Here is a 25,007-nt window from a genome sequence, read left to right as displayed (position 1 = left end):
TTTCAAATTTATAACAATTCAGAGGGAGGGGGTTTACATTTTCCATTTCAAGGGAGGCCCCTGCCTTCCTTAGCAGACAGCTGGCTTTCCAAACCAAGACAAGGAGTCAGAGCCCTGCTCACCTCAGGCCCCAAACCACACCACGGCTGGGCTGAGGAGCGCTGTAGCATCCACACCCCTCTGTGGGAGGGAGAGTTCACAGATCAGGAGAGATGAGATTTCAGGAGGTGAACAGAAGCTACTTCAGCTGAATGCACATTAACCCTCAGGTGGAGTGAAGATGAAAATATTTGCCCTGCTTTTTCTTTTTTTTGTTTGAACAGATTTACCATTGCTAAAGGAAAGGCCATCAAAAACCTTGACTTCCTAATGGTCTGAGAGCAGCAATAACCTAATAATCATTTTCCTATGGACAAAATACTCCCAAATATTTCTAATGAACCATTACAGCATGCATTGCAACTTTACAAGCCTTCATTTAATTACTTCCACTGAAACAAACACACAAATCTTCCAGCTCGGTGCTGCCACACACACAGATTCTCTGAGCACCAAGCCCCCAGCAACCTTCTTCTGATGGACATTTTTTTCCCAGGAAATGACACAGAGACATAGGTAAAAGGTGATTTAGATAGACTGCTGTGTCACAAATTGTCAGGATCTGATTTAAAGACCTTGCCTTTGTCAAGAAAGACAGTTGGGTGTCTGCTTTAAAGAAGTACTGGGAATATTTTCATCAAAGGTTTGAATTGAAAAACAGTGGGAGGTAAATATCTGAGATGTTGCCAAGAAAGGCCACTATATCCGTGCAATTACCATTAACAGGGGACAGCAGTGGTTCAATGAAGTAATTCAATCTGGTGTCCTACATTTTATCAGACAGCAATTTTGAGTTCTGACATAAAAGGCTGAGAAAGGGGATTGGACTCTTTTCTCTGAAATTCAGCCTTAATTCTTGCAATCAGGAGATGTGTTCTCTGCTTCAGGTACAAGCCTGCTACCCCTCCAAGGGACTCAAAAGAATAACCCAATATTCACCTTCAAAAGAAGAATAACCTAATATTCACCTTAACACCACTCATTGGCATAGGAACAAGTCAGACTTTGGGCAAGGCTCAGAGCTGAGTGCCTGCAATATTACAGCAGTGTTTTCCTCCTGATTTAACTAGCTCACCATTTCCTTGTGAATTTTGCAAGAAGAAAAAAATCTATTGTTTTTAAAAAAACAAACAATATGATGCAACCTAAATTAATAAATGTATTCTTTCAAAATTTTAGAGAGAGAGAGAGAGAGAGACTGTATTTCTCAAAAAATGGCAAAATGAAAAGCTTCTGGAAACTGCCATCAGAATAACACCAGCACATGGTTTCTCCTCAGCATCCATCCATAGTGCACACTCTGGTTCCTTGGAGGCTTTTGCATTATCCTCCCCCACAGAAATCCTGTCAGTCAGTCCATGACTGCACTGGTGCTTTCCAAGGTCACCAGGTTTGCAGGGCAGCTCTGAATTCTCCTCTGCAAGGCAGCCCAGGCTGGCACAGGGCTCCCACACTGGGATCAGCTTCACTCCCTCTCCACACAGGGCCCACCCAAACAGGCACCACAAACCAAACCCTTTCCAGGGAAATCACATTTTAGCCTTTCACCTCCTTTCTACCACAATGCTTTTTGCCATTTTGCCTAAGAGTGTGCTGGTCTATAAATTCCTGTGTTACACCATGCAGAGGTCTTGAAAGGTTCTCCTGTTAACACCGCGTGGTTGAAAATGTTAATTCACATTTCACTGAGCAAAATCTCACCACAAACAATAATGCCATGAGATAATTTGCAACAGGAACAGTCCAGTATCACTCTTTCCACTGGGTTACAAATTCCACCAAGTTCCAAAACATCAAAAACAAGAGAAATTTGGCTCTTGTGTCATACAGAACGTGGTCAGCCCCCTTTACACATGACACAGAGCCAGGAGTCCCTGCAGCACTCCAATGAGGGATTGCACAGCCCTTTCCTTTTCATGAAACTATGCAGAACCTCCTCTAGAGACCCCAAAATATCAAACATACAATGCAGGCAATGCTGCTGAGCATTCTCTTGTGCTGATATGAAACCGAGACCCTCAGAAGATGGAGGCTCTGTATATGACAGCTTAACTGCTTGCAATCAAACTAATTTGCAGTAGGATGACCTGAAATGAGTTTAAAAGCACCATAATGCATGTTTAGCAATCAGTGAAGCAATCCTTTATTATCCAGGTTCACATCTGCAATTTGTGTCACGTGCCACAGGAAAGAGAAAGAGGGGGAACACAAAAAAGAATCCTTTTGCTTTGCAGGAGCTGATGAGCAGAACGTGAGCCACAGCAACATGGGGCGTTTGAGACCAAACAGACTGACTGACAGCAAATCTTAAGTCTTATAGAAATAATGTCCAGAAGAAGAAATTATTAAATTAAACACTTGCCTGTAAATGGTTGTCTTGATTTTTCTAAATTGATTTTTGCTGGGAAAAAAATGATTAAGCAAGTTCACCTGAAATACCACAAGAAATAGGAACCAAGAATGCCTCCAGGGTTCTAAAGTGTAAATGAAGTTATCAACCAGCCACTTTCAACACTCCCTGTTCTACTGGTTACAGAAGAGGGACACCCTTCTGGCAAATAATGGAGGCTTTCATATCACCCCTCCAAATACATAAACACTCTTATTTCCATCCTTCCTTTTTCCCCTTTTTTTTTATGATGTCTCCGTTCATCACACTTGTAATCCTTGGGGAAAAGGTGGCTCCAACAAGGTAAGTGGGGAACATGCACAGAAACAGGAGGAAAAGGGAAGCATTTGCTGAAGAAAGGCAAGACCAGTAAATGTAACAACATTCTAGAAATAAAAAAAAAATGATAAACACAGGAAAGACATAGAAGTGCAAAACTGAGGCAAAGCACAAATAATTTAAGTATTTATTGATAATTAATACTTATTATTTATTATTTAATTATTAATTAGACAAAGCAGAGAACTGCTCAAGAACTCCAGCAGGAGTGGGCTTGGGCAAGGAGAGGGAAGGCTCAGGCCAGCAGACTCTGCTCCCTCCTGAGTGACAACTCCTTGGGGATGTCACCCCATGAATCACTGAAGTATCTGGGGACTCTGCTAAAAAAATTACTACAAAGATATTGAAGAAATTCCATTGTTCAGACAGAGGGTGAAAATCTGTGTTTCAACAATGAGGGGACAAACCAGAAAGACTTGAAGTTCTGAAATCTGCTCTCAGTTCTGTCTGGCTGGGTAAGACACTGCTGTGGTGCCCTGCTCTCCTTCTGTAACATCTGGACAACTCAGTTCCACACACACAATCCAAAGAAATATATGGATTAATATCTTAAATTCAAAGCATGATATTCAAAAAGCATGAGCATGCATTAGGGCAGGATTCTACAGTGTTTGAGGAAATACCATCCTGAAGGGCTGTAAAAATAACTCCAACCTTCACCCCCTCTGCTCAAAATTTTCTGAGGAGAGACCAATCCTGACCAAATTCCAGCCCAGGTCGTTCATTCTGCTTGCCTAATCTTTCCCCAAATACTGACTCAATAATATGTGAAATACAGAGTTTTCTTCTCCAAAAACTGTTGTTTTGCTCCAAGTATTCTATTTGTGATGAGCAGGATGCTGGAAATGCAGCTGCTCTTGTTCTTCTTGCTTTTCTGGTCATGTTGTTAGCAAACTCTTTAATGAGCCTCAGCTCTCCCTAGGAACAGCACTGTGGTTTATAAATGCTAAAATTAATAGACCTGGGGTAGACTTTATTACATGCAATGTATTTAGTTGGCAATGATGATGTCTCCCTTACAGCAGCAGTTAGAATAAACTGCATTTTTAATGGCTCCTGGAAAACAAAAGACAACACCTAAAAGATTTTAGATGAAGAAACACCAGGTTTGCTGGTCTCAGTGCACCACACCAAAGCCACTCCACTGAGGGCTGCAAACACTAATGAGCAATTACAGCCCACAGAGAGATTTCTACTGGGGATCTTGTCCACTTTGCTCCAATCTGAATTTACTACCAGAAGATTCATAACCTCTGTTGTCAGCTCCACTTCTGCAAAGAATGGGCACATGGAGAATTTAAAGTGAAGTTAAAATGGATTTCAATATACCCTTCACAATAATAGTTGGTAAAACTAATTACAGCAAGAAAATTGGAGATCATTCATTACCCTACCAAGCAAATTAGGATTTGTTAACAATGATTTATAGTGCCAGAGAGAGGATAACAAGGATCCTCTTTCCAACTCCATTCACAGGGGACATGACAGCTCATGGTGTGCTGCCATCCCACAGCCACTGTGCAGTGCCTTTGTGGACCTCAGGGTGTTTCACACACTTTTACATCAGCAAAATACACTTAAATGTTTGGCTCCTAAACTCAAGCTTTAAAATTAACTGAGCAGCTTAACCTACTTGCAAGAACAGTTTTTTATTTACCAACACCTTGGTAAAGGTGTGGAGTAAAGGACTCCATCCCTTCTGCAGCTTTAGCAGCTTGGATTTATTGAGCCCCTTTCAAACAACACTTTTGACCTGATCTGCTCTCTCCTGAGGAACCAGTGGGTCCTGCTGCACTTCACTGCAGTGGAGCCTCTTCACAGCCTCTCACCCAGTATCACCAACCTGACCACCTCAAGGAGCAAAGCTCAGCTCCTCAAGCCAAAACACATGGACCAGGCAACGAGGGAAATCTGCCCTTTGAAGGGCTCTCTGAGAGGACAGAATGTGCTGCTGTAACTAATTCCACATTTAATCCCACATTTCTGCTGCAGGATGATGTCTCAGATAAAAATCACTCCCAGTGCACAGAGAAATAGCTGCCCTCATCTAGGCCAAAGACTGGTTTTTCCATCATATCCATAGCACACACCACTGGTGCTCCCCTCATTCTCCCTGGGATGGGTTTTTAGAGCTCTGAGTAATGTAATGCAACACTGCACAAGCCAGTGTCCCAGTGGCACACTGGAGCTGCACAAACATCTGCTGAACCCAACCCACTCAGGGCCAAATTGGATAGCACAACTGATTAGCCAGAGCCCTGGGGAATAAGCTCACAATTTATGTCTGCCTGAGTCACCAGCCCATGTGCAAAGCACAGTTTTAGCTTTTCTTTCTTTCTTTTTTAAGGTGGAGCAAGAGCACTGTTAGGAAAAGAATGGTCACAGGAGTCTTCTGCCTTCCCAATGTTATTTCCATCACCAGCTTATTACCAAATTCTACCTAGTTCTGAAAAATTCACAAACTCTCTGCATTTGGAGGAAAAGAAAATAACACAAGCATGCAATCCAAAAAGAACCATTAACAGAGGAACAGAAAATGCTCAGAAACAAAGACTCAAGAAGCAGACATATACAGAAATGGAAATAAGTTGCCAAAAGCAGAGAAACTGTACAATTGCCAAAGAACCTGACAATCTTGGGAATTAGGGTTGTTGTTTAGAAGCAAAAGACTCAGTTATTTAAGTTATGATTTCTGTTCTGTGTTGCAAACCAATGAACCTCTATCCACTTTAAAAGGAATTTGGCTGGCAAGATGCACAAATGAGCAAAAACCATTCTTCAAAGCTAGGTAAGAGAAAAAGCTTTACTGTTACACAAATTCTAATTGTATTCTAAAACATCTCAACCTCCTGAAATCTCAAGACAGCTGGACAACATTAAAAACTCCCATAATTCAAACAGCTTTCCTTTTAAAGTTTAAGAGATGGTGATTTTTTTTTCTAAAATTCTCACTACTTTCCAATTATCTGATCTGACATCTTGATGAGATGTAATCTACCTTATAATCTGTCTTTGATGAGAGACAATGACAATTTGCAATGCAAAAAATATCAAAGACAACTGGGAGATCTTCCAGGAAGTATTAAGTTATGATTTCTTAGGGTGCACCAATATTAACAACATGCCTAAATTTTTTTTTCACATGCACCAATCATAGACTGAACTGATCCTACAGGCAGCAGTAAAGTCAGGCCAGCACAAAAGGCTCCCAGGAGAATTAGAATGATTTTTATCTCCTCTTTTCTGACTATTGGTTTAATAATATGCAAAAAAAGATGGGAAAGTGTCTCCTCCGACAAGGAGCACCAAGACAGGTGAAACACACTCCAACAAAAATGTCTTCTAAATAGAATCTACAGAAATACCAACACCTGTGAAAGGAGTAGAAGAGAGTTGTTCCCAACTAAAATCCAAACTTGAAGGTGAATTTAGAGCTAACTGACAGCTCTGCACCATCCCCTCTCTTTCAGTGGCCACTCACACTGGTCCCATTTTGCTGAAGGCAGTTCCTTACACAGTTTGTTCAGTCCAGGGCAGCTCTGTCACCCCAGCTGGGTGTGGGCTGGGCTGAATCACCTGATGGAGATTCCCAACCCTGTCCATTGCCAAAGCAGGCTGGGAATGCCCTCCAGAGCATTTTTCCTTTCCCTATTGCTTTTCCAGGAGCACTTTCACAGAGACAACAAGAACAGAATTCAGTCTCCAGCTCTGCCAGTCAGATATTGATCTGCTTACAGTAAAAAATCAGGTAAGATTCCAGCCTTCACCACTACCACTGCAGCTGCATAATGAATTACTGGGCTGGAGCTATCACAGAGATATTGGAGGAATGATTTTGTGTTCCTGGGAAGTGTCAGCTTTATAAACATTCCCTTAAACACTCAGTGATCTCTACAGAGTAACAGGATCTAAAAGTCATTTTAGCTTTGCTGTGGCATGCACAAACATTGCCCACACACGGCCCAGCCCATCCCTCACACCTGAGTGCCTGGTGCAGGCAGGGTCCTCAAAGGGGATCCCAAGCTGGATTATCTCTATGCTAGGCAACACACATGAAGATTCCATTAATACTTGATTTAAACAGCAAACATGTGCTGCTCCATCCATACCTCAGTGTTCATTCCTTTCTGAATTAAACCCGCTTCCCTCTGCAGTAGATGTCCATCTGTCCTTTTTCACCTACCTGGTTCCTCTGCTCCCTCTGGTGAGCTGCAGTACAGAATATTTCAGAGGCCAGTGTACAACACACACCAAATCATTTCCAAGGGCCAAAGCTTTATTATTATCTATTAAGCTAGAAGTTATTTTTACTATTTGAGACCAATGACCCCTGTTTTGATGTTCTGGGTTAACACCAAACACAAAATCTAACAGTCTTTTTCTAGTTAAAAGCTTGGAATAAAGAAACCAATTCAAGTGCATATTCGTTTGCACATTGATAATACAATAATTACATTGATCAGAAACATATGCTAATTGGATCACTCTGGAGCATTTTTCTCATTGTCTGGTACCACAAAACACATCTGGGTTTTATTTGCCCCATGTAAGTTAATAATAGTATGGGCTGTTTTAAAACAACAAGCAAGATAATCCTAAAAACAATTTTCCAAAGTGAAAAGGGAGGGAAAAAACCTTCATGTTTCACCCAAGGCTGTGTAAGTGTAAAAACAACTTTAAGATAGAAACTGAAGCACATTTTCTACCTACTTGGCTATTAGTGAGGAAAGAAAAAAAGGAAGTTAAAGACTCTCAATACTGTAAGTATAGAAAAGAAACAGCTCAGTTAAATATATTAATGGCATCAACAAGGGATGTCTCCCCCACCTACACAGACCCAAATTGGAAAGATTTAAGGTGCCAATCCATCAGCCCTAGAAGATGTCAGGCTTCTTCTTGTTACTGAATCCCTTGCTCAGGAGAGCTGGAAACCTTCAAGCTTTCTGTTGGAGCATAGGGGATGCTGACACCTTCCAGATTTTCACTTTAGTGGACCAACCCACAGACAGTATGGTGCAGGGAACAGCAGATGGCTTCTCTTCTGTTACCTCTGCTGCCTAGAGAGGAAGCTGAGCACTGCTCTCAAACCATGCATATTCAGCTCTCCCTGCAAGGAGAGCAAGGCTCATTTATCCATGGCACAGCCCCCCAGCCCATAATACACCTGTCCCATTCCAGAGCAGGTCTACAGACCTCTGTATGACTGGAATTTTCCCAGACAAAGGCAAGCAATTCATTCTGAACTATGGGAAGACATTCAAGGTTTACTTTTAATTCTAAATAAATGTTGAGCCATTTGATGTCATTTTTCCCTTCATCCCCTCCCTCTTAAAAATACACGACACAAACCAGGGCAAGTGATATAAAAAGGAAACCAGCTTGTTTTTGTGTTTCACAACTTACCTTGCACTGATCTGGGCCTTGGTATATTTAGAACAACTACCACAAAACTTTTCCACCTGAGGATGCTCTTCTCATACCTCACCACCAGCAGTGTGAACGTTCTGTTTGTGCAGAAGTCCAATGTAAATCCAGCAGGACACAGCATTTCTCCAGGTATTAAGCAATTTTTGTGCCATTTTTGTGAGACCACACGTTCACAATTTAATCCCATAACTTTCTGACAGGATCACAGACGTCTGTGACAAAAGACTAAATCCACCATGAACTAATAGAAGAAAATGACTCTCTGGGAATGTGACAAGAGTGCAGCCAAATTTTTCCATCATGTAATTGAATACCACAGAGTTTACTTTTCCCCAGAGTTCAATGAGAAGATAGGACGAGGCTTTGATTATACTGATAACTTCCCAGAGCAGTGCCATGGGACAGGGTTCCCATTTTACCCACCTGGTTTTGGACATACACAATGCTCTGCTTCTCCTACAGTTCTTATAAAGGCAGAAAAGATGTGCTTGGAGAATACAGCATAAGTTACAAGAGAAACAGGATATGAGCAATTTAGATATAAATCTTGGAAGAAAATAAGCAGTACATTGGCTTGAATGGAAAACTTTTTTCACTCCCAAACTTATCTGTGCAAGTAAAAGATATACTGATGAATGTGGGAATGAACAGGGAGGTATGAATATAGACTGTTGAATCAATACAGGTGCATGCACATAAATCACAAACCCAAAAAAAACTGATCAATTTTCAAACCAGCTGGGGCCTGATCTGATTCTCAGGACATAAAATGGAAATCTGGCATAAATGTAACTTCTGTGTTTTCCAAGAGTGTCCATGAGCCACGGACTTTCAAGCAACAGGTAGAAATCACTGTGCCACGTTCTCTGGGCTGTGGTGCACAGGAGATGAGGCAAAACATTGTAATGGGCCCTTTAAAATCTGTGGATCAACAAGAACAGGAGCAGGGGGGAATCAGGATCCTACCATCTCCCATTAGAGAGCTGGTGAGACCATGGCTCACTTTATTTGCTATAATTGTGTAAATTAGGTGCTGTTAAAATGTATGTAGTAATTAAAATGACACCTGATTAGTTCAAGGAAACACAGACTACCATGTTGGAAATGTTACTTGCAGGGTATTTGTGAGGAATAAATGAGAAAGGTGCACTCAGCCCTTGGGCAGAGGGGTTGTGGGGTATTCCCTGTGTCCATGAATTCTGTGTGAGGCATTTTGTGTGAGGAACACTCTGCTGCTGAGGCACAGGGTGAAAGTGGAGATATACACTTACAAAGTAGCCTGTTCCCAAGCTGGAAGGAGCTGAGCTCTGCAATAAAACACAAAGACAAAGTGGAAAGTCAGTGATGGTTTTTAACACGTTCCAATCCACACAGCTCATTACCAGCCCTTTCCAAGCTTTTCATCACCACATCACAGCCCCAGCGTCCTGCCCCTTGTCATCTGCTACTGAAACAAACACAATGTTGCTTAATTTTTCCCTTTACATCTCTCAACCACTCGGAGATGGTAACGTGCTATTTACTGAATTCCAAGCTTCTGCCGTGGACGTAATTGCCAATTTATTTGACAGGCAGCTGGGTAATGAATTAATGATGGCATTTCGCCCTGCACTGAGACTAAACAGACACTCATCAACCAGCCTCCCTGACATGCTGACATTCAATGCCCTGGACTCCAGCTCCTCAGCTTCGTGGCCACAAAGGGGCAGGAGGGAGGGGGAGAAAGGGAAAAAAAGTAGACTGACTTCAAAACAAAAAGCCCGGTGGGTTTGGATGACTTTTTCTGTGTATGACCTGTTTGCCAATTTATTCCCGAAAGGCCCTGGTTAGTACACACATAGCGCTTTTCTAAAATGAGACATTTTGTAAACATAATTAGTAGTCTGAAATGTAAAGAATGCGTGGGCACAGAGAAGCTGCTTTAGTCAATGTACCATTTTCTGGAGAATGCAGTCACTACAGTTTCCCATTCGGATGTCCACATTGTTTGACAAACCAAGGATATAGAAACAACAACCCCAAAAAAGCCAACTGGAAATATCTACAGTGTGAAATAGATTTCAAAACTCAAACCTATAAAAATAATTAGAAGCAATATTACTACCATGTCAAATAAATCAATTTGTTTAAATGCTTTAAAAAAAATAGCATCATGAAATTCAGTTTAAGTGGGACACGATCACAACCTCTATATTCACAGGAATTAAGGAGATAAAGGGTTTTGTTTCATTAGTTTTTCATCTAAGCAATGGGGATTACACAGCAGGTTCTCTCAGAGACGTGGGGGATCCTGGTGCTAATCCAGGTCAGGCTGTTCCATCAGAGGGGGAGCAGTGCCCAGCTCCAGCCTCCAGAGCCCATGGGCACAGCAGCAAAAAGCAGAGGAGCATTCTCTAGTGAGGCTGCCAGAGAAGCAGTGGGGTACTCCTGTAGCTCAGTTCCCACTCCTGGAGCTCCATTCCCACTCCTGTAGCTCATTCCCACTCCTGTGGCTCCATTCCCACTCCTGAAGCTCCATTCCTACTCCTGTAGCTCAGTTGCCAGTCCTGTAGCTCAGTTCCCACTCCTGTAGCTCCATTCCCACTCCTGAAGCTCATTCCCACTCCTGTAGCTCCATTCCCACTCCTGAAGCTCCATTCCCATTCCATTCCCATTCCTGTAGCTCCATTCCCACTCCTGGAGCTCCATTCCTTCTCCTGTAGCTCAGTTCCCACTCCTGTAACTCCATTCCCACTCCTGTTGCTCAGCACAGCCTGCCTTCCCATGGTGACCCAGCCTGGGGACAGCCAGACCTGCAGAGGGACCTGGGCACACCACTGGGATTACACAGAATTTTTGTCCCTTCACCCCTGTTCCAGGACAGGTACCCAAACTGCAGATCTGCAGTGCACAGCTCTGGCTATCAGCAGGCAAGGGAACTGCACACAATTAAAGGCACTCCAAAGCCCTCCTGTCCCCACTGCTGCTGCTCCCCTGTGCCACCACCACCCACAGGACACCCCCTGGTGCCAGGGGTGATGCCCCTGAGAGCTCCCCTGCTGTCCCTGGGGCTGCCCTGGGCACTGGCACAGCCCTGCCCACTGCCCGGCCCAGCTGCTGCTCCCAGCTGGGCACAGCCCCTGGCACAGCCACTCCATGGACAAAGGCCCTGCTTTGGGCATGCCAAAAAGATTTTGGCTTTTTATACATTTTTCATACATTCATAACTCTGCAGACTACTATTATACAGTTGCATAGCTCCTTATCTAGCTCTAGTCCTTTTCCTAGCCTTTCTCTAAGATTTTAGAACAGTAAGTTCACCTTCCTGGACTCTTATTCAGTCTTTTTTGCCTCTATAGTGAACCAAGGATGTTTTATTTTTTCCCATATATTGTAAACATAATAAATGTGGGGCTAGAAGCTGGGGGGAGCAATGGGGGCTTCAGTGGAGGGCAGAAACAAAAGGAGGGCATTACTAAATTAACTGTTCCTTTAATTGAATATTTTCTCTGAAATATGCTAATTTGTTAACCTTATAAAATTGTCCAAGTCCCATATCACATTTTGCCATATTTGCACCTGGAGGTCCTTCATTAAAGGTAACAGCTTTTATCATCTTACTATTGCTTGGCTTGTGACTTTTGGCATCACTGGGAGCCCCTGTGGCCCTGCAGCCCTGGCACAGAGCACACCCTGCTCAGTGCCCCCCAGGACACACACTGCCTTCCTCTTCACTGCCCCTGCTCCCTGCTCCATGCCACTGAGATTCCTTTCATTTCAGCTGGAGATTTACCCACAAACACAACACGTGCAGTCGTTAGAACCACTTTTGTTTCAGCTATGTGCAGATGCCAAGCGAGTCCCACTCTTTCACTCACAGTTTTTTTAAACTTACTTTACTGGCTGAAAGCTCCAAAGTTTGCATTCTGCATCTGTGTGTAATTTTTGTCTGCTTTTTATTCCAAGTTTTGGAAGGATAGAGTATCAAAACAAAACAATACAGAGGAAGAAAAAAAGAATAAGCAAACAAAATATTTCCCACTGAATATTTTCATTCCTTCAAAAGCAATGCTGCAATGGCTATGGGAGGACAGTTGAAACATAGCAGTCAAATGACTTCCACTGAACAACTGTGCAATTTCAGGGAACTGGAGTTTGCTGGATGGAAATATAGCCCTTCACACATTGCATGCTGCATATGGAGAGTACAGTTTGCAAACTCTATTTAATTGAAAGATGAAAGACTGTGCTGCACATGCATGAATGACTGTCAGCTGTGTTGAACCGTGTGTTGGCAGAGCACAGAGGCTGAAGCGAGGGCTATGCAAGGAGACAACTTCTCACCTTCTGGGAACTCCCAAGAGCGAAAGGCTCCCACTACCCCGTGCCCAGCCTTGGGACCAACTGTGCAAACATCTTTACAAGCCCGTGCTGAGTCGTGATCCTGCACTGGCTGGTTCTATAGCTCTTATTTAAAGTGTGCCTATAATAGAGGTAATGGTTTCACTTTCCGAAACCCTTTGCAAAATAGGACATTAGAAATACTGTTTGATATTCACACAACCACCAGCAGAAGCCTGCATCAGGTGCCCATCAGCAAAATACACTTGCTTAAAATTGACAGGGTTCTGGGCTTTTTCCCCCACTTTTTTTTTTTTATTTTGCTTGGTTTGTTTTGTTTTGGTTTTTTTTTTTTTTCCATCCTTTCTTAAAGAAAAGAACTTTGGCCCAGAAGCAAAAATGTAGTAACCCTCGTGTAAGCATTAGTTTATTGTGTACCAAAGAAAATTACATCCTTGAGGTCTTGGAAGGCACAGTTATACCCATTTTGCATATATATTGTGCATTACTTGGGGAGCTGGGTGGGGAGAAAGACTGTGTTGTACATATTTGTTCTGGCTATTGTTTATGCAGGTCTGACTGAATGAAGGAACAGTGGGTATCATTTCAATTTCTGATGTCAACATCAAATTACTTATTTAATTTCATGCCTGGCGAAGCATTGTATAGCTACACGCAGAATCATTTCACTTCATTTGTTATGCTGTGTTTTCTTGGCGATTGGCTTGCCTTCCAACTGACAGCTTTAATTACGACATGAATTTGATTGCACTGCCGAGGAATTAACATAATGCAACAAAGCATTTAAGCACCCAACCTTAGACACACAAACACACACATCCCCACCCTCGCAGCCACACGCACACAAAGCACAGCCGCTGCTGCTGAGCAGCTCCTGGCACACACAGGCACAGCCCTGCTCCTGTGCCTCCACACACCGCCAAAATCACTGGAGATCTTCACAGGGAGCAGCACTGAGGGCTTCAGTGAACCAAGGATGGTTTATTTTTTCCATATATTGTAGACATAATAAATGTGGGGCTAGAAGCTGGGGGAGCAATGGGGGCAGAACCAAAAGGTGGGAGGGGGATTACTAAATTAACTGTTCCTCTAATTGGATACTTTCTCTGAAGTATGCTAATTTGTTAAACTTATAAAATTGTCCAAGTCCTGTATCACATGTGCATTTTGCCATACTTGCACCTGGAGGACCTTCATTAAAGGTAACAGCTTTTCATCATCTTACTATTGTTTGGCTTGTGACTTTTGGCATCACTGGGAGCCCCTGTTTATACATAACCCAAAGGCTGTCCCTCCATTTGTCTTTGGCTCTGTACAGGTGAGAGGGATGGAGGACAAAAGAATTGAAGATATCCTGGATTTGGGGCTGAAACCATGATCTGCCCAAAGGATTACACTGCTGGAGTCTCTTCCAAAGAGCCACAGACCTGGTGGGCAGGACATGTCAGGATTTCAGGACTTGGTCCTCATTGTTACCTCCTCTGTGGCTCCTCTCAAGCACACAGTGCCCAGCACAGGAGGAGCACACAGACACAGCTCTGCTCATGTGCCTCCACTCCACACACTGCCAAAATCACTGGTGATATTCTGCACAGGGAGCAGCACTGAGGGTTTCACAGCACATAACCCAAAGGCCGTCCCTCAATTTGTGTTTGGCTCTGTACAGGTGAGAGGGGTGGGGGACAAAAGACTTGAAAATACCAAAGTATCCTGGATTTGGGGCTGAAACCATGAGCTGTCCACAGGATTACACTGCTGGAGTCTCTTCCAGAAGCAAACAGCCACAGCCCTGGTGGGCAGGGCATCTCAGGATTTCAGGACTTGGTCCTCGTTGTCACCTCCTCTGTGGCTCCTCTCAAGCACACAGTGCCCAGCACAGGAGGAGCACACAGACACAGGGCACTGGGAGCAGGGGAGCACTCATGAAGGGTGCAGCAGCTTTGATGAGCTTTTTTGAGAGCCCAAGAGCAGACCTTTAGTGTAGGGACAAATGGGAAGACTCCTGTCCCGTGCCCTGTTCAGGAACTGGAAAAACATTCCAGACATTAAGGTGCCAGCTGCAGTAAGAGGTGATGGGGTGCTGAATCCCATCCAGTGACCATGTGGGAGAGGCTTTTGCTGTTCATCCCTTCACTGAAAGCCTGCAACCAACACCAGAGGCAGCAGCCAGGGCTGAGATCAGGAATTTAGGAATGTGCTCCAAAGAAATCTGGTGGTTTCATTTTTGATTAGCAGAGAAGTGGTTGAACCCCTGAATACTCGGTGCATTTACCATCCAGGTTATATGTAACTCTCATGTTTTCCTCAGGTAAATCTCCTGGCTGTTTTGTAAAACATGACAAAAATGTATTCCAAAGAGGGAAGACTCAATTAAAAATAAATACATACAGGGAGATAAAAAAAAGAAGTTGACTGAGCTCCAAGCTGAGCAAAAGAGAAGGCGCTGCCATCTTGTCTCCAAGCAAGATCTCAACAAAATGAATTCTACTACTGGCAAGATTTTGATGAGATTAAACTGACTACAGCACCCTATATATAAAGGAGGACCAGCTCTCCAATTTCTCTTTTAGGCCCCTGGAGCTACCTCTGTCCATAAAGGAAAAAAACAACTTGTCATTCCTAAAAAAAAAAAACCTATACAGAGGAGAAAGGCAGAGAGCCATGGGTTTATGAAATTCAGAGGGGGAGCTGGATCAGGGCACTGCTTGCACTGGAGCATTTGAGCAATCATTATCCCTAATCTAGCAGAGGTCAGACTCTCTGCTAATTATGTTCTCTCACAGAGGGGTGGGTGTGTGCACACGTGTGCGAGGCGAGGACAAAGAGAGGAGCTGACAGAAATCAGTCTCACTGCATTGCATCTGACAAGAACAGAGGATATTCCCCTTCCTACTGTCTGATGCTATTTCAAGGCTCATTATGAGAAAAATCTCCTGTTTAACATGGTCTTTTCATTGAATTATCTTCTTTTCATTTTTGCCCACCTCTCACAAATGCTGCAAATTACCTGCTTGGATCTCATTAGCCTGGAAAGGAGTCCCTCCTTGTAAACACACTTTGCATCACTCTGCATTATCCAAGGGCTGCAGGAACATTTACAATAGGCAAAGTTGAAAGATCCCTGACAGGAGAGGGAATGAAGCCACTGACATGTCAGTTTGCAACTGGATGTTCATTATCCCCTCTCCCTCATTCTGCATCTGTCACTGAGCTCTCAGCAGGCCCTGCAGGAAGGCCTGTGAAGCTCTAACATTCCTGATTCACCAGCCTGCTCAAAATGGGGATGGGAAAATGGATCATCCACCTGGAGAACATGCACTTCAGTCATTAGCCACATTTCCATACAGGAGCCATGCTTAGTCTTACAGTGCTGCCAGGTGACAATAGTAGAGATTCATTATATTTCATGGCCAAAATTTGCTTTCTGACCTCATGGTTAATCTGCCTGCAATGTTTTATATTTTTTGTTCTGTCTTCTGTTGGGTACACTTTTTGTATATTTTTTTCTGAGAAAATAGCTGTGAAAACAGAAGCAAAGCTGCAGAGAAAACTTGTTTTGTTGTCTGTAGCTTTTTCTGGACAGTAAATAGTGGGTATCATTAGACATCTGACTTCTTCAAAAAGTTTTATTGAAAATAAACATTGGGAAAGTCCTGTCATTTCAGCACATGGGGTGTCTGACTTTGGGAGAGGGGAATGGGATGGACAGGTCTGAACTGACTTTGGGAAAGGGGGGAATGGGATGGACAGGTCTGAACTGACTTTGGGAGGGGGCAATGGGATGGACAGGTCTGAGCTGACTTTGGGAGAGGACAATGGGATGGACAGGTCTGAACTGACTTTGGGAGAGGGGGGAATGGGATGGACAGCTCTGAATGGACTTTGGGAGAGGAGAGTGGGATGGACAGCTCTGAACTGACTTTGGGAGAGGGGGGAATGGGATGGACAGCTCTGAACTGACTTTGAGGCAATGGGAATTACTGCTCTGAACTGAAGGAGCCATGGGAGGCCCACCACAGACCAGGCCCAGTGAGAGCTGTCTCGTGTGTGTTTTTCAAACCTCAGCTGAACTGGAGATGCCAGACCACAGAGATATGCTTGTATTGCAATGAATTATCAAAGCAAAGGAACTTGCCTTATTAAGCAAAACATAAATTATGTATAACACTTTAAAATATACATCTCCACATATATTTACATAACGTTCCTTTTGAGCAACCTGTGAATCCCTCTGTCCTCTCCTGGGTGCACTAGGGAAGTTGTATTTGCTGTCTGCTTCCTTTTAATTTGCCACAGGACTGAGACAAAGGAAAAGTATTGTAAAACCATCAGAGAAAGACTGGATTTGATGGGTGGAAGGGGACCCAGGACTCAGCTCTCACTGCCAGGTCTGGCAGTGCAATTCTGTGAGCTGCTGAGAAGCCCAATAAACCTCAGAGCTCTCCACTCACTACATTGCAAGGGAATGACAAAGCTAAATTAAAACCATGTTTGTAAGGAGCTGTGACATTTTTTGCTGAAGGTGCTGTGTAATTGTGAAGTTGGTTGCAGTGGCTTCCCAGCTGCCACAGGGCTCAGATAAGCCAGGATGATGATGGTGACAGGCTGACATCCAGCTGCCTTCCACTGCTACCTGTACAGAGCATTTCCTTACTACCTCCTCTGGTTTCACTCTCCTCTTCCAAAGAGATCTCCCAGCCCTGAGACTGACCTCAGCTGACAGCTATGAAGAGCAAGCTCTGAAGTGTTTAGCTGAATGTAACCCATAAAGGCTGGCTCAGGGGAAGAAATGGACCTCTAAATGTGACAAAGGGATGTGGAGAGAGAGTGCTACAGATTTCACACTTTCACAGGGAAAAAAAAATCAGGCATCTGTTCCAGTGATATGCACAATTCAGCAAAAATTGCTAGCTGTGTGCCTTCAGGCTTAAATTTGCACAACGAAATGTATCCTTTACAAAGGTATTTCTTTTAATGCCTGCTCAGTTCAGTTTTATTGGATTGGCCTATAGAGGACACCATCTGGTATCTGTCATCCAAATCTACGCAGACATGCTATCGATAAAATCCCCATTTCCAAAATGTGGGTTAGTTAAAAGTAGGGCCAGATTGCTGGCTGGTACAAATTGGGTTGACTGATGTAGCTATCCATGCTTTTACCAGCAAAGGGTCTGACCTACAAAATCCCCAATTTAGATACGCTGTTGGGACAGGGCTTTCTTTATATTCTGTGCTGTAAAGCATGTGGCACAGAGGACACAGAGCCATGAATAAAACACTCAAGGATTGTGATGGTACACATAATAACTAGTAATCTAATTGCAGCAACAGAAAGATTTCTGTAGCCATTGCTCTGTCAGAACAACTCTCGTGTGTGTCACTGGTGAATGAGCAGCATTCTCCCATGGAGAAAAACACTCTCCACAGGGCTGCCATCTCAGGCCCTTCCACAGCACTTTAGGTAGAGCAACAAAGGCAGAGCTTATGCTATTGCTGGCCATGTTATATCAATTCATTATACATAACTGAGTCTCTCTAGACACTCAAATACTTCTCATAATGACAGTATGTAGCCCAAAGAAATACATTCTTTTCCTCCACCACTTGGGGTAAAAATGTTACTCACTTCTCAACTATGCAGAACATCTTAACTTCATTAAATGGCCTTCAACTGTTGCCAAAGAGCTGAGTGTTTGCACACAGAAAGACATTGTATCAATCTTTAAGAAGTTTACTGAACCAGGGCAGGAGACCTAAGTTACCTCTTCCTCTCCCATGATTTGCCAAAACCCCACACCCTGCAGGAGCTGTAAAGTCCGTGTGCATCTTTATTCAGCGCTGGCGCATGCGGCATCTCTTCCTACCCTAAGTTAATTTTCTCTTCCTACTCTAAGTTAATTTTCTGACCCCCCATGTCTCAGCTGAAGCCCCGAAGGAGATTTTAGCCACAAGCCATCCCAGGAACCAAACCCCCCGGGGCTGCACTTACATCGCTGAGCCTCTCCCGGGAGCTGCTGCGCTGGAAGCCCTTGGACTCGCCGCTGGCGCTCTCGCTGTCGCTGTCCCGGCAGCTGTTCTGGCCTGGCTTGAGCTGCACAGAGGAGACACAAAGACAGCAAGAGTTGAGCCTGGTTCGGGTGAGAGCCCTTGTCCCACTGTCCTTTATCCCCTCCCAGCAGCAGCAGCGTGGCCGTGGCTCTGTGGCAGTGCCAGAGCTCCGTGTCCCTGTGCCAGGGCACAGCCCGGGGCACCACGGCCCCCAGGGAGCTGCAGCTGCTGCAGGCAGGAGCTCACTCGTGTCCCAACAACACTCATGGACCAAGGAAATCACTGTTTGAAACTTTCCCCTGAGAACTTCACCTTTCAGGCTTCTCAAGGTATTTCTGCCATGGGTGAAGCTTTTGGTTTCCATCCCAATGCAGCACTCACAGCATCAGTTCCTCCCTTGTTACAGCATAAGAGCATTGAGGACCTGAGATCAAAGGGAGTCTCCTCAGGGGAAGAGGAGGTCACCACTCCAGAGAAGCCTTTCTTTTGCTGGACTAGCCCTGAACCACACTGCCTGGCACTCTGAACAATTTTCTACTAACAAACCTCAATGTTCATAAAACAACAGGATCTACTTAATAGGTATCAAACTGCTTTTGTTTTTCAAACCAGTTCTAATGAACTTTACTGGCATTGTAATAAAAAAAAAACTACAAAAAAACCCCTAAACTACATTTTCATTACAATTGAGAACACATCTGCTTTCTCTTACACTTAGGACTGTTGAGGTCACCACATTACACAGCAATGTACTGAGAGGAACATTCACAGACACCCATTACACAGGTCCACGGGCACATGCACACCTAGAGAGAAAGAGGAAGAGATGATCCTCATCCACTGCAATGCTGAAAATGCATACCTTTGTTTTCAAGTATCCTTCCCTATATTTTTCTTGAAAGTATTAAAATTTTCATTTAGCCTTGCTGATGCTTTGAACTAACCCTAGAGGTTAATACTGGCAAGAAGTCTCTTTCAGAAATTTAGACTTGAGATCACACACATAAATACTGGAAGCAGAGGTAAATGTAGAGAAAACACTTGGTGAGGTACCTAATGAAATATTTTATGAGATACCTACTAAACTTATCAATATCCATATAACAAACACCAAACAACTCCTGCTAACTTATTCTAATTGTTAATATGATGATGGTAATACTGGAGCAGGTATTCATTCATCTCCATGCCATGACTGGAGATCAAAGGTTCCTCCTCCAACACCCTCCATCACCCTTCCCCCCCCCTCTTTCATCTCTCTCTCATTTATTTCCAGTTCTCCCAGAAACAAGCCACAAACAAAAATTCACACAAATGCACTATTACAGGTTCACACAAATAAAACCTACCCACTGTTCACCCACAGCCACAGCTGCTCCCTCCCAGGGTCGCTGAAGGAGCACAAAAAGCATCCTCACCCTCAGGTTATCACTTTCTCCCTACCACAGCCAGAGCAAACTGCATCTGCAAGTTTGGTCTTTGTGTGTCATTTCTCCTTAATCCCTTACTCCCCTCACCACTAAAGGGAAGCTTTGGGTGCTCTCTAACAGTCAAATCAAAATAAGGACACAAAGTCCATGAAGCTAAAAGTTCCAACACAAAACTGAGTTGCAATGCATGAGCACAACTGCAAAAAATGGCACAGGCAAACTCTCAGCCCAAAGAAAATGTAGCAGAAGGACCAGAGTTATTTGTCAGACACTTACAATTCAATAAATAAACTAAATATTCCACAGCTCAGCCAGAATATTTCCAGTAAAATGATTTTTATTTCCAATGGAACAGTTTATCAGTCAGATCTAAGAGATCTTGGGAGCAGCTCTTGGAGATGGAGGGGAGGATAACGAATTCAAGAAGTCTTACACTTCATCTATAACTCACTGATCTTATCTAGGACCTCCATGTCCTGTAATATTATGGTCCCAAGTTTAACATTTACCCACCCAAAGCAAAATGGATCAAGTTTCCCTGACTTGGTCTTTTGTCAACATCCACCCAATGATGGAAAAACTCTTATTGCAAGCTAAGAATTTTTTTTCCAGTCTTAGATTTTATTTCTAGAACCTCAATTTAGTTTGCACACAATCATCACACGTTAGTTATTTGCTAACTAATAATACCAGCCCAGTTTAATAATTCTTCTACATCACGAATTCCAGCTATTTACAGAGAAGAGAAGAAAAACCCAGCAGGTGTCATTTTTCTAGACACAATTTACAAGGAGTAAGAGAACATGATGAAGACATCTGAGTCTGAAACTCTGTAGAAAAAAAAGTGAGGGACTGCAGGGACCAGACAGCAAACTCAGAAATAAGTCCAAGTTAAGATTTATAAGCTTTCCATATTTTCCTTTCTTTTTTTCCAAGCTGAGTTTCTCCATGTGCCAAACTGTTGAGGGTTTGCATTTTATTCCAGAACCCATCAATCTGTGTTAAATTAAAAAAGAAAAGCATGGAAATGTGCCCGTTGTCTTCTTTTAAGAACCTAAAGTTACACTCAAACCCACATGAGAACACTTCATGTGGAGAGGCCATGGGTCATTTCATCTCAATCTATTAGCACAGATTCAGCTGCTAAAAACAATGCTGAAACAGCACAGGGCTGCTGAAAAGGCCCACAGATAACAGAGTGGATCTCTAGTTACACTCTGTGCGTCTGGTTCATCACCTGGGGCACACAGGAACCCTAAAATCAGTTTCCCCATGGAAATACAAATTTCCTTGGAAAAAAATTGAAGTGCAATGTTGAGGGCTCTTGTTCCTCTATTGTTTCCAGCAGGGTACCCCGTGCAAACAGCAGCAGCAGCATGAAAATCCCATTTTTCCTGTCTGTGCAGGGTTGGGACTGCACTGGGTGACCCCTGGGGGTCCCTTCCCACTCAGGTTATTCTGTGATTCTACAAAGGTCTCACTGAGGAACTTCCCACATTAACACATTAATCTTCTAATTTGCACCAGGCAAGGAGTGAAAAAGGGTTTACAAAAAGTGACTTTGACTCTGTGCTTTCACTGCACAGTGGGAATGAATTCATCCATGAAGGGATCCATCTAAAGGGTCTCACAAAGAGGAAATACAGACATTTTCTAGACTGAAAGCCCAAAACCCTAAAAACTCAGAGTGTCTCTGACTCACAAGGAATATGTGCAGTCTCATGGACTCCCCTAGACAGAGATGCAAAAAAAGCACCTCAAGACCACTTGCCCAGGCTGAACAACACAGGACTCAATCCTGGGGCACACCCACAGCTCCAAAACTTTTCTAGATTTTGGTCATCCTTAGCATTGCATTTTTTGAAATCTTCCATTACACTACAGAACCTGCTAGTTTGTAATGCTTTTGAATCTGCTGGAGGACACCAGAAACCAAGCAGAACTGCACAAAGTCATAACTACATTTCTATTAAAGAAAAGGCCAAAAAGCAGATTTGGAAGGGTGGTTGCTTGCTGAGGGCTCAGCAGAGGGTTTTATTTCTGATTCCTCAGCACACCTGCCCCAAACAGTAGGAGGAACAGGTGTTCTCTGCTCCCCAAAACTGGACTGCTGGGAGGATTTGTCCATCAGGGCAGTTTCTCCAGGGGCTGACGGTGGATTCCACTGCACCACAGCCAGGGATGGAGGAAGGAAGCTGAGTTGGGGGGGGAACAGGGTGGCATTGCAATTTTTCTAATTGTTCTGACTACTCAAACCTATTTTTATGGACAATAAATTGAATTTTTTCCCCAAGTGGGGACTGTTTTGCCCATGACAATAAGGGGTGATTTCCTTGCCTTTACTTCACACAAACTTCTTCCCTCCCCTGCCCTGCTGAGGAGGGGTGTGAGAGGGGCTGGGGGAGTTTGGCCTCAGCCATGATGTGATTTTTGAGTCACAAAGCTTCAGTCACAGCTCTGCTGCCCTGCAGAGTGATGAGGAATGGAGGCAAAGCTGGGGACTGGCATGAGGGACCCAGGCAGGGAGACAGAGAGACACTGAGAGCACAGAGAGGAGAGGCACAAGATAGGGAACACCAAGAGGGACCATTTGATGAAGCAACAGAGACTTGCTCAGGCCTGAAGGTCACACAGAAACCATCCAAAAATTATGAATAAACCAAAATAGATGCAGAAACATCAACATGAAACTGCTGTCACAGCAAGTGCTAACAGGAACTCTTCTGTCAGCCCACAGAGAGATTTTCAGGTGACTTGGAATCTAACAGAACTATTTTTGCGGCAGGGAAACACTCAGCCCTACTTTGTGACAGTGAAAGTGCAAACTGAATATTCATCTGTGTCCAGGGAAAGCAGCTCTGCTGTGCTCCTTTCAGTGTTACAGGGTAGAGCAGAGCTCAACTTTCAGGTTTAGGAGTAGGACAGACCTAGAGTAACAGTGCCAGAGCTGCTGTGCCAGGCAGACACTCCTGTGACATGAGAGGAGGGGGAAAAGCCATAAAACACTCCTAAGGGTAATCCATGGCAGCAGAGCTCTCTGTGGCCTTTTCTCCCAGCCAGGAAAAGAAGGAAGGACAGAGCTGATCATGTTAAGAGTGTAAGGGAGGATGGAAGGACAGCTGAGCCCCAGACTCCAGGGAGCATCATCCTCTGGGGGTCACAATTGGCTGTGCTGGATCCCAAAGCCACTTTAGATAATTCCATTGTAGCCCATAAACAAGAATCAACATAAATAAACCAGCTGAGAATTTGGCAAAAGCCTTTTTCACAGAGCTTATATATCATGTCAAAAACACCCTGATGTGGCTCTCCTGAGCTTTTTTATTTTCAAATATATTTTAATTAAAAAAACCCCACACCATTTGGCAGCACTAAATCTATAGCATAGTTTCGAGGTGCCTGAGCTTCTATGCCATATGGAATTAAAGGATTATTTCACTACATTATACTTTAAAGTTATGAATACCAGCACCTCTCCCTGTTAGAGCACAGCCAGAGTCCTAAAGGAAGGGAACACCTGCTCCCCGAGAGATGGCAGAGCCCTGCTGTGGGGAGGAGAATTCCACCTTCACTTCTACCTGTCATCCTTTATTTAACAGCTTTTGCAAGGGTGAGGCAGTCCCAGCTCCCACCTGGGTGAGTGAATTCCCCAGCTCAGCTGAACTGACTCCTACCTGTGCCATTAGGAATGCTTCCCAAAATCCTGGCCAGGCACAGCCCAGCCCCACTCATGACCCATGGCAGCAGTTTGTCCTGAGCAGGGCACGGCACACACACATTTCCACTGCCTCCAATTGCTCTCTGGCCTTTTCCCAGCATGGAACAGGACTCAAGAATGGGAATTCTGGTCACTTCTGGCAGGCACAGCCTTTTCCCCAGCGAGGCACACAGACCAGGGGCTGCTGGTGAGTGCAAGCAGCTCCTAAGGCCAGGGAGCACAGCCTGGAGATGAAGCCTGGCTGGAGCCAGTGAGATCCCAGTTATCCCAGCACAGTCCTGGCCTGCTGGGCCATCCTGCAGGGCTCTGACATCCAGAGAGGCCAGGCTGCACAGACAGCCCAGCAGAGCCCTGCCCTGCCCAGCACATACAGCCCTGAGGTGCTGTCCTAGGGTGATGTTATGTTGTTTGTATCCCCATTGGTGGGTTCTGTTCATGCTGGATATTATGCTCTGTGCCTTCAAGACTGGCTCTGAGAAGCGAAGTTTTGTTTTCTTTTCTTTTCTTTTCTTTTTTTATCAGCCTGCTCCCCCACTGTTGGAACCCAGGAAACTCCTCTGGCTGCCCTGGAGGACTCAAGACCCTGACCGGGGGCTCAGAGACCTTGGCATAGAGCCCAAGACCCCTGTGCCTTTGATCTTGACCCATGGAAAAACAATTACCAACCTTTATATGAAGAATTACAAGTCAAGAAAGTTTAAGTAGAATGATGGTGAGTTTATCACAGGGTGAAAATGTAGAATTTTGGGGATTTAGAATTGGGGTTCAGGAGGCAAGATGGAGGAATTTGGGTGTCCAGCCTTTCTCCTTCTTCTTGGCCTCCATCTTCTGCTGTGATTGTGGCACTTTTAGATTGGTTTAGAGTAGAAGCTCACTGTCTAACATAGGTGACAGGTATTGGGAAGTTATGGTAAATGCTGCACACGTAGTTTTTAGCATAAAAAGGCAACACCACCTCTGGGGCGGGTAGTGTGCCACAACCCGACCTGACAGACAGACCTGCAGCGAGTCAGAGAAAGAATGGTATAGATAAGAAATAATAAACAACCTTGAGAACGAGAACAAAAGAATCCTGACTCCTTCTTCAATGGTCAGGCTGGGAAAAAGAATCTTGTACATATCTCAGAGTCACTCTGGCCAGCAGAGATTCTGAGGCCCCACGGCTGGCAGGACACACAGACAGGGCAGTACATGGTGCTGCTTTTGCTTTTGGCTT

General features: G+C 44.1%; 1 protein-coding gene across 1 annotated transcript in view; it reads right to left on the bottom strand.

Annotated features, from left to right (window-relative positions):
* Positions 1–25,007, bottom strand: part of AUTS2 (activator of transcription and developmental regulator AUTS2) — a 793,219-nt gene that overhangs the window by 407,209 nt on the left and 361,003 nt on the right. The window contains exons 3-4 of the mRNA XM_030962942.1: positions 18,585–18,686; positions 9,526–9,561 (exon numbers count right to left, since the gene is read on the bottom strand). Of these exons, the coding sequence (XP_030818802.1) occupies positions 9,526–9,561; positions 18,585–18,686 (138 nt within the window). The remainder of the gene's footprint in view (positions 1–9,525; positions 9,562–18,584; positions 18,687–25,007) is intronic.

The sequence above is a fragment of the Camarhynchus parvulus genome, chromosome 19 (assembly GCF_901933205.1).
Source record: "Camarhynchus parvulus chromosome 19, STF_HiC, whole genome shotgun sequence".
In the NCBI taxonomy this organism is placed as follows: domain Eukaryota; kingdom Metazoa; phylum Chordata; class Aves; order Passeriformes; family Thraupidae; genus Camarhynchus; species Camarhynchus parvulus.
Note: the sequence above shows the minus strand (reverse complement) of the source record. Positions and strands in the feature narration are given on the sequence as shown.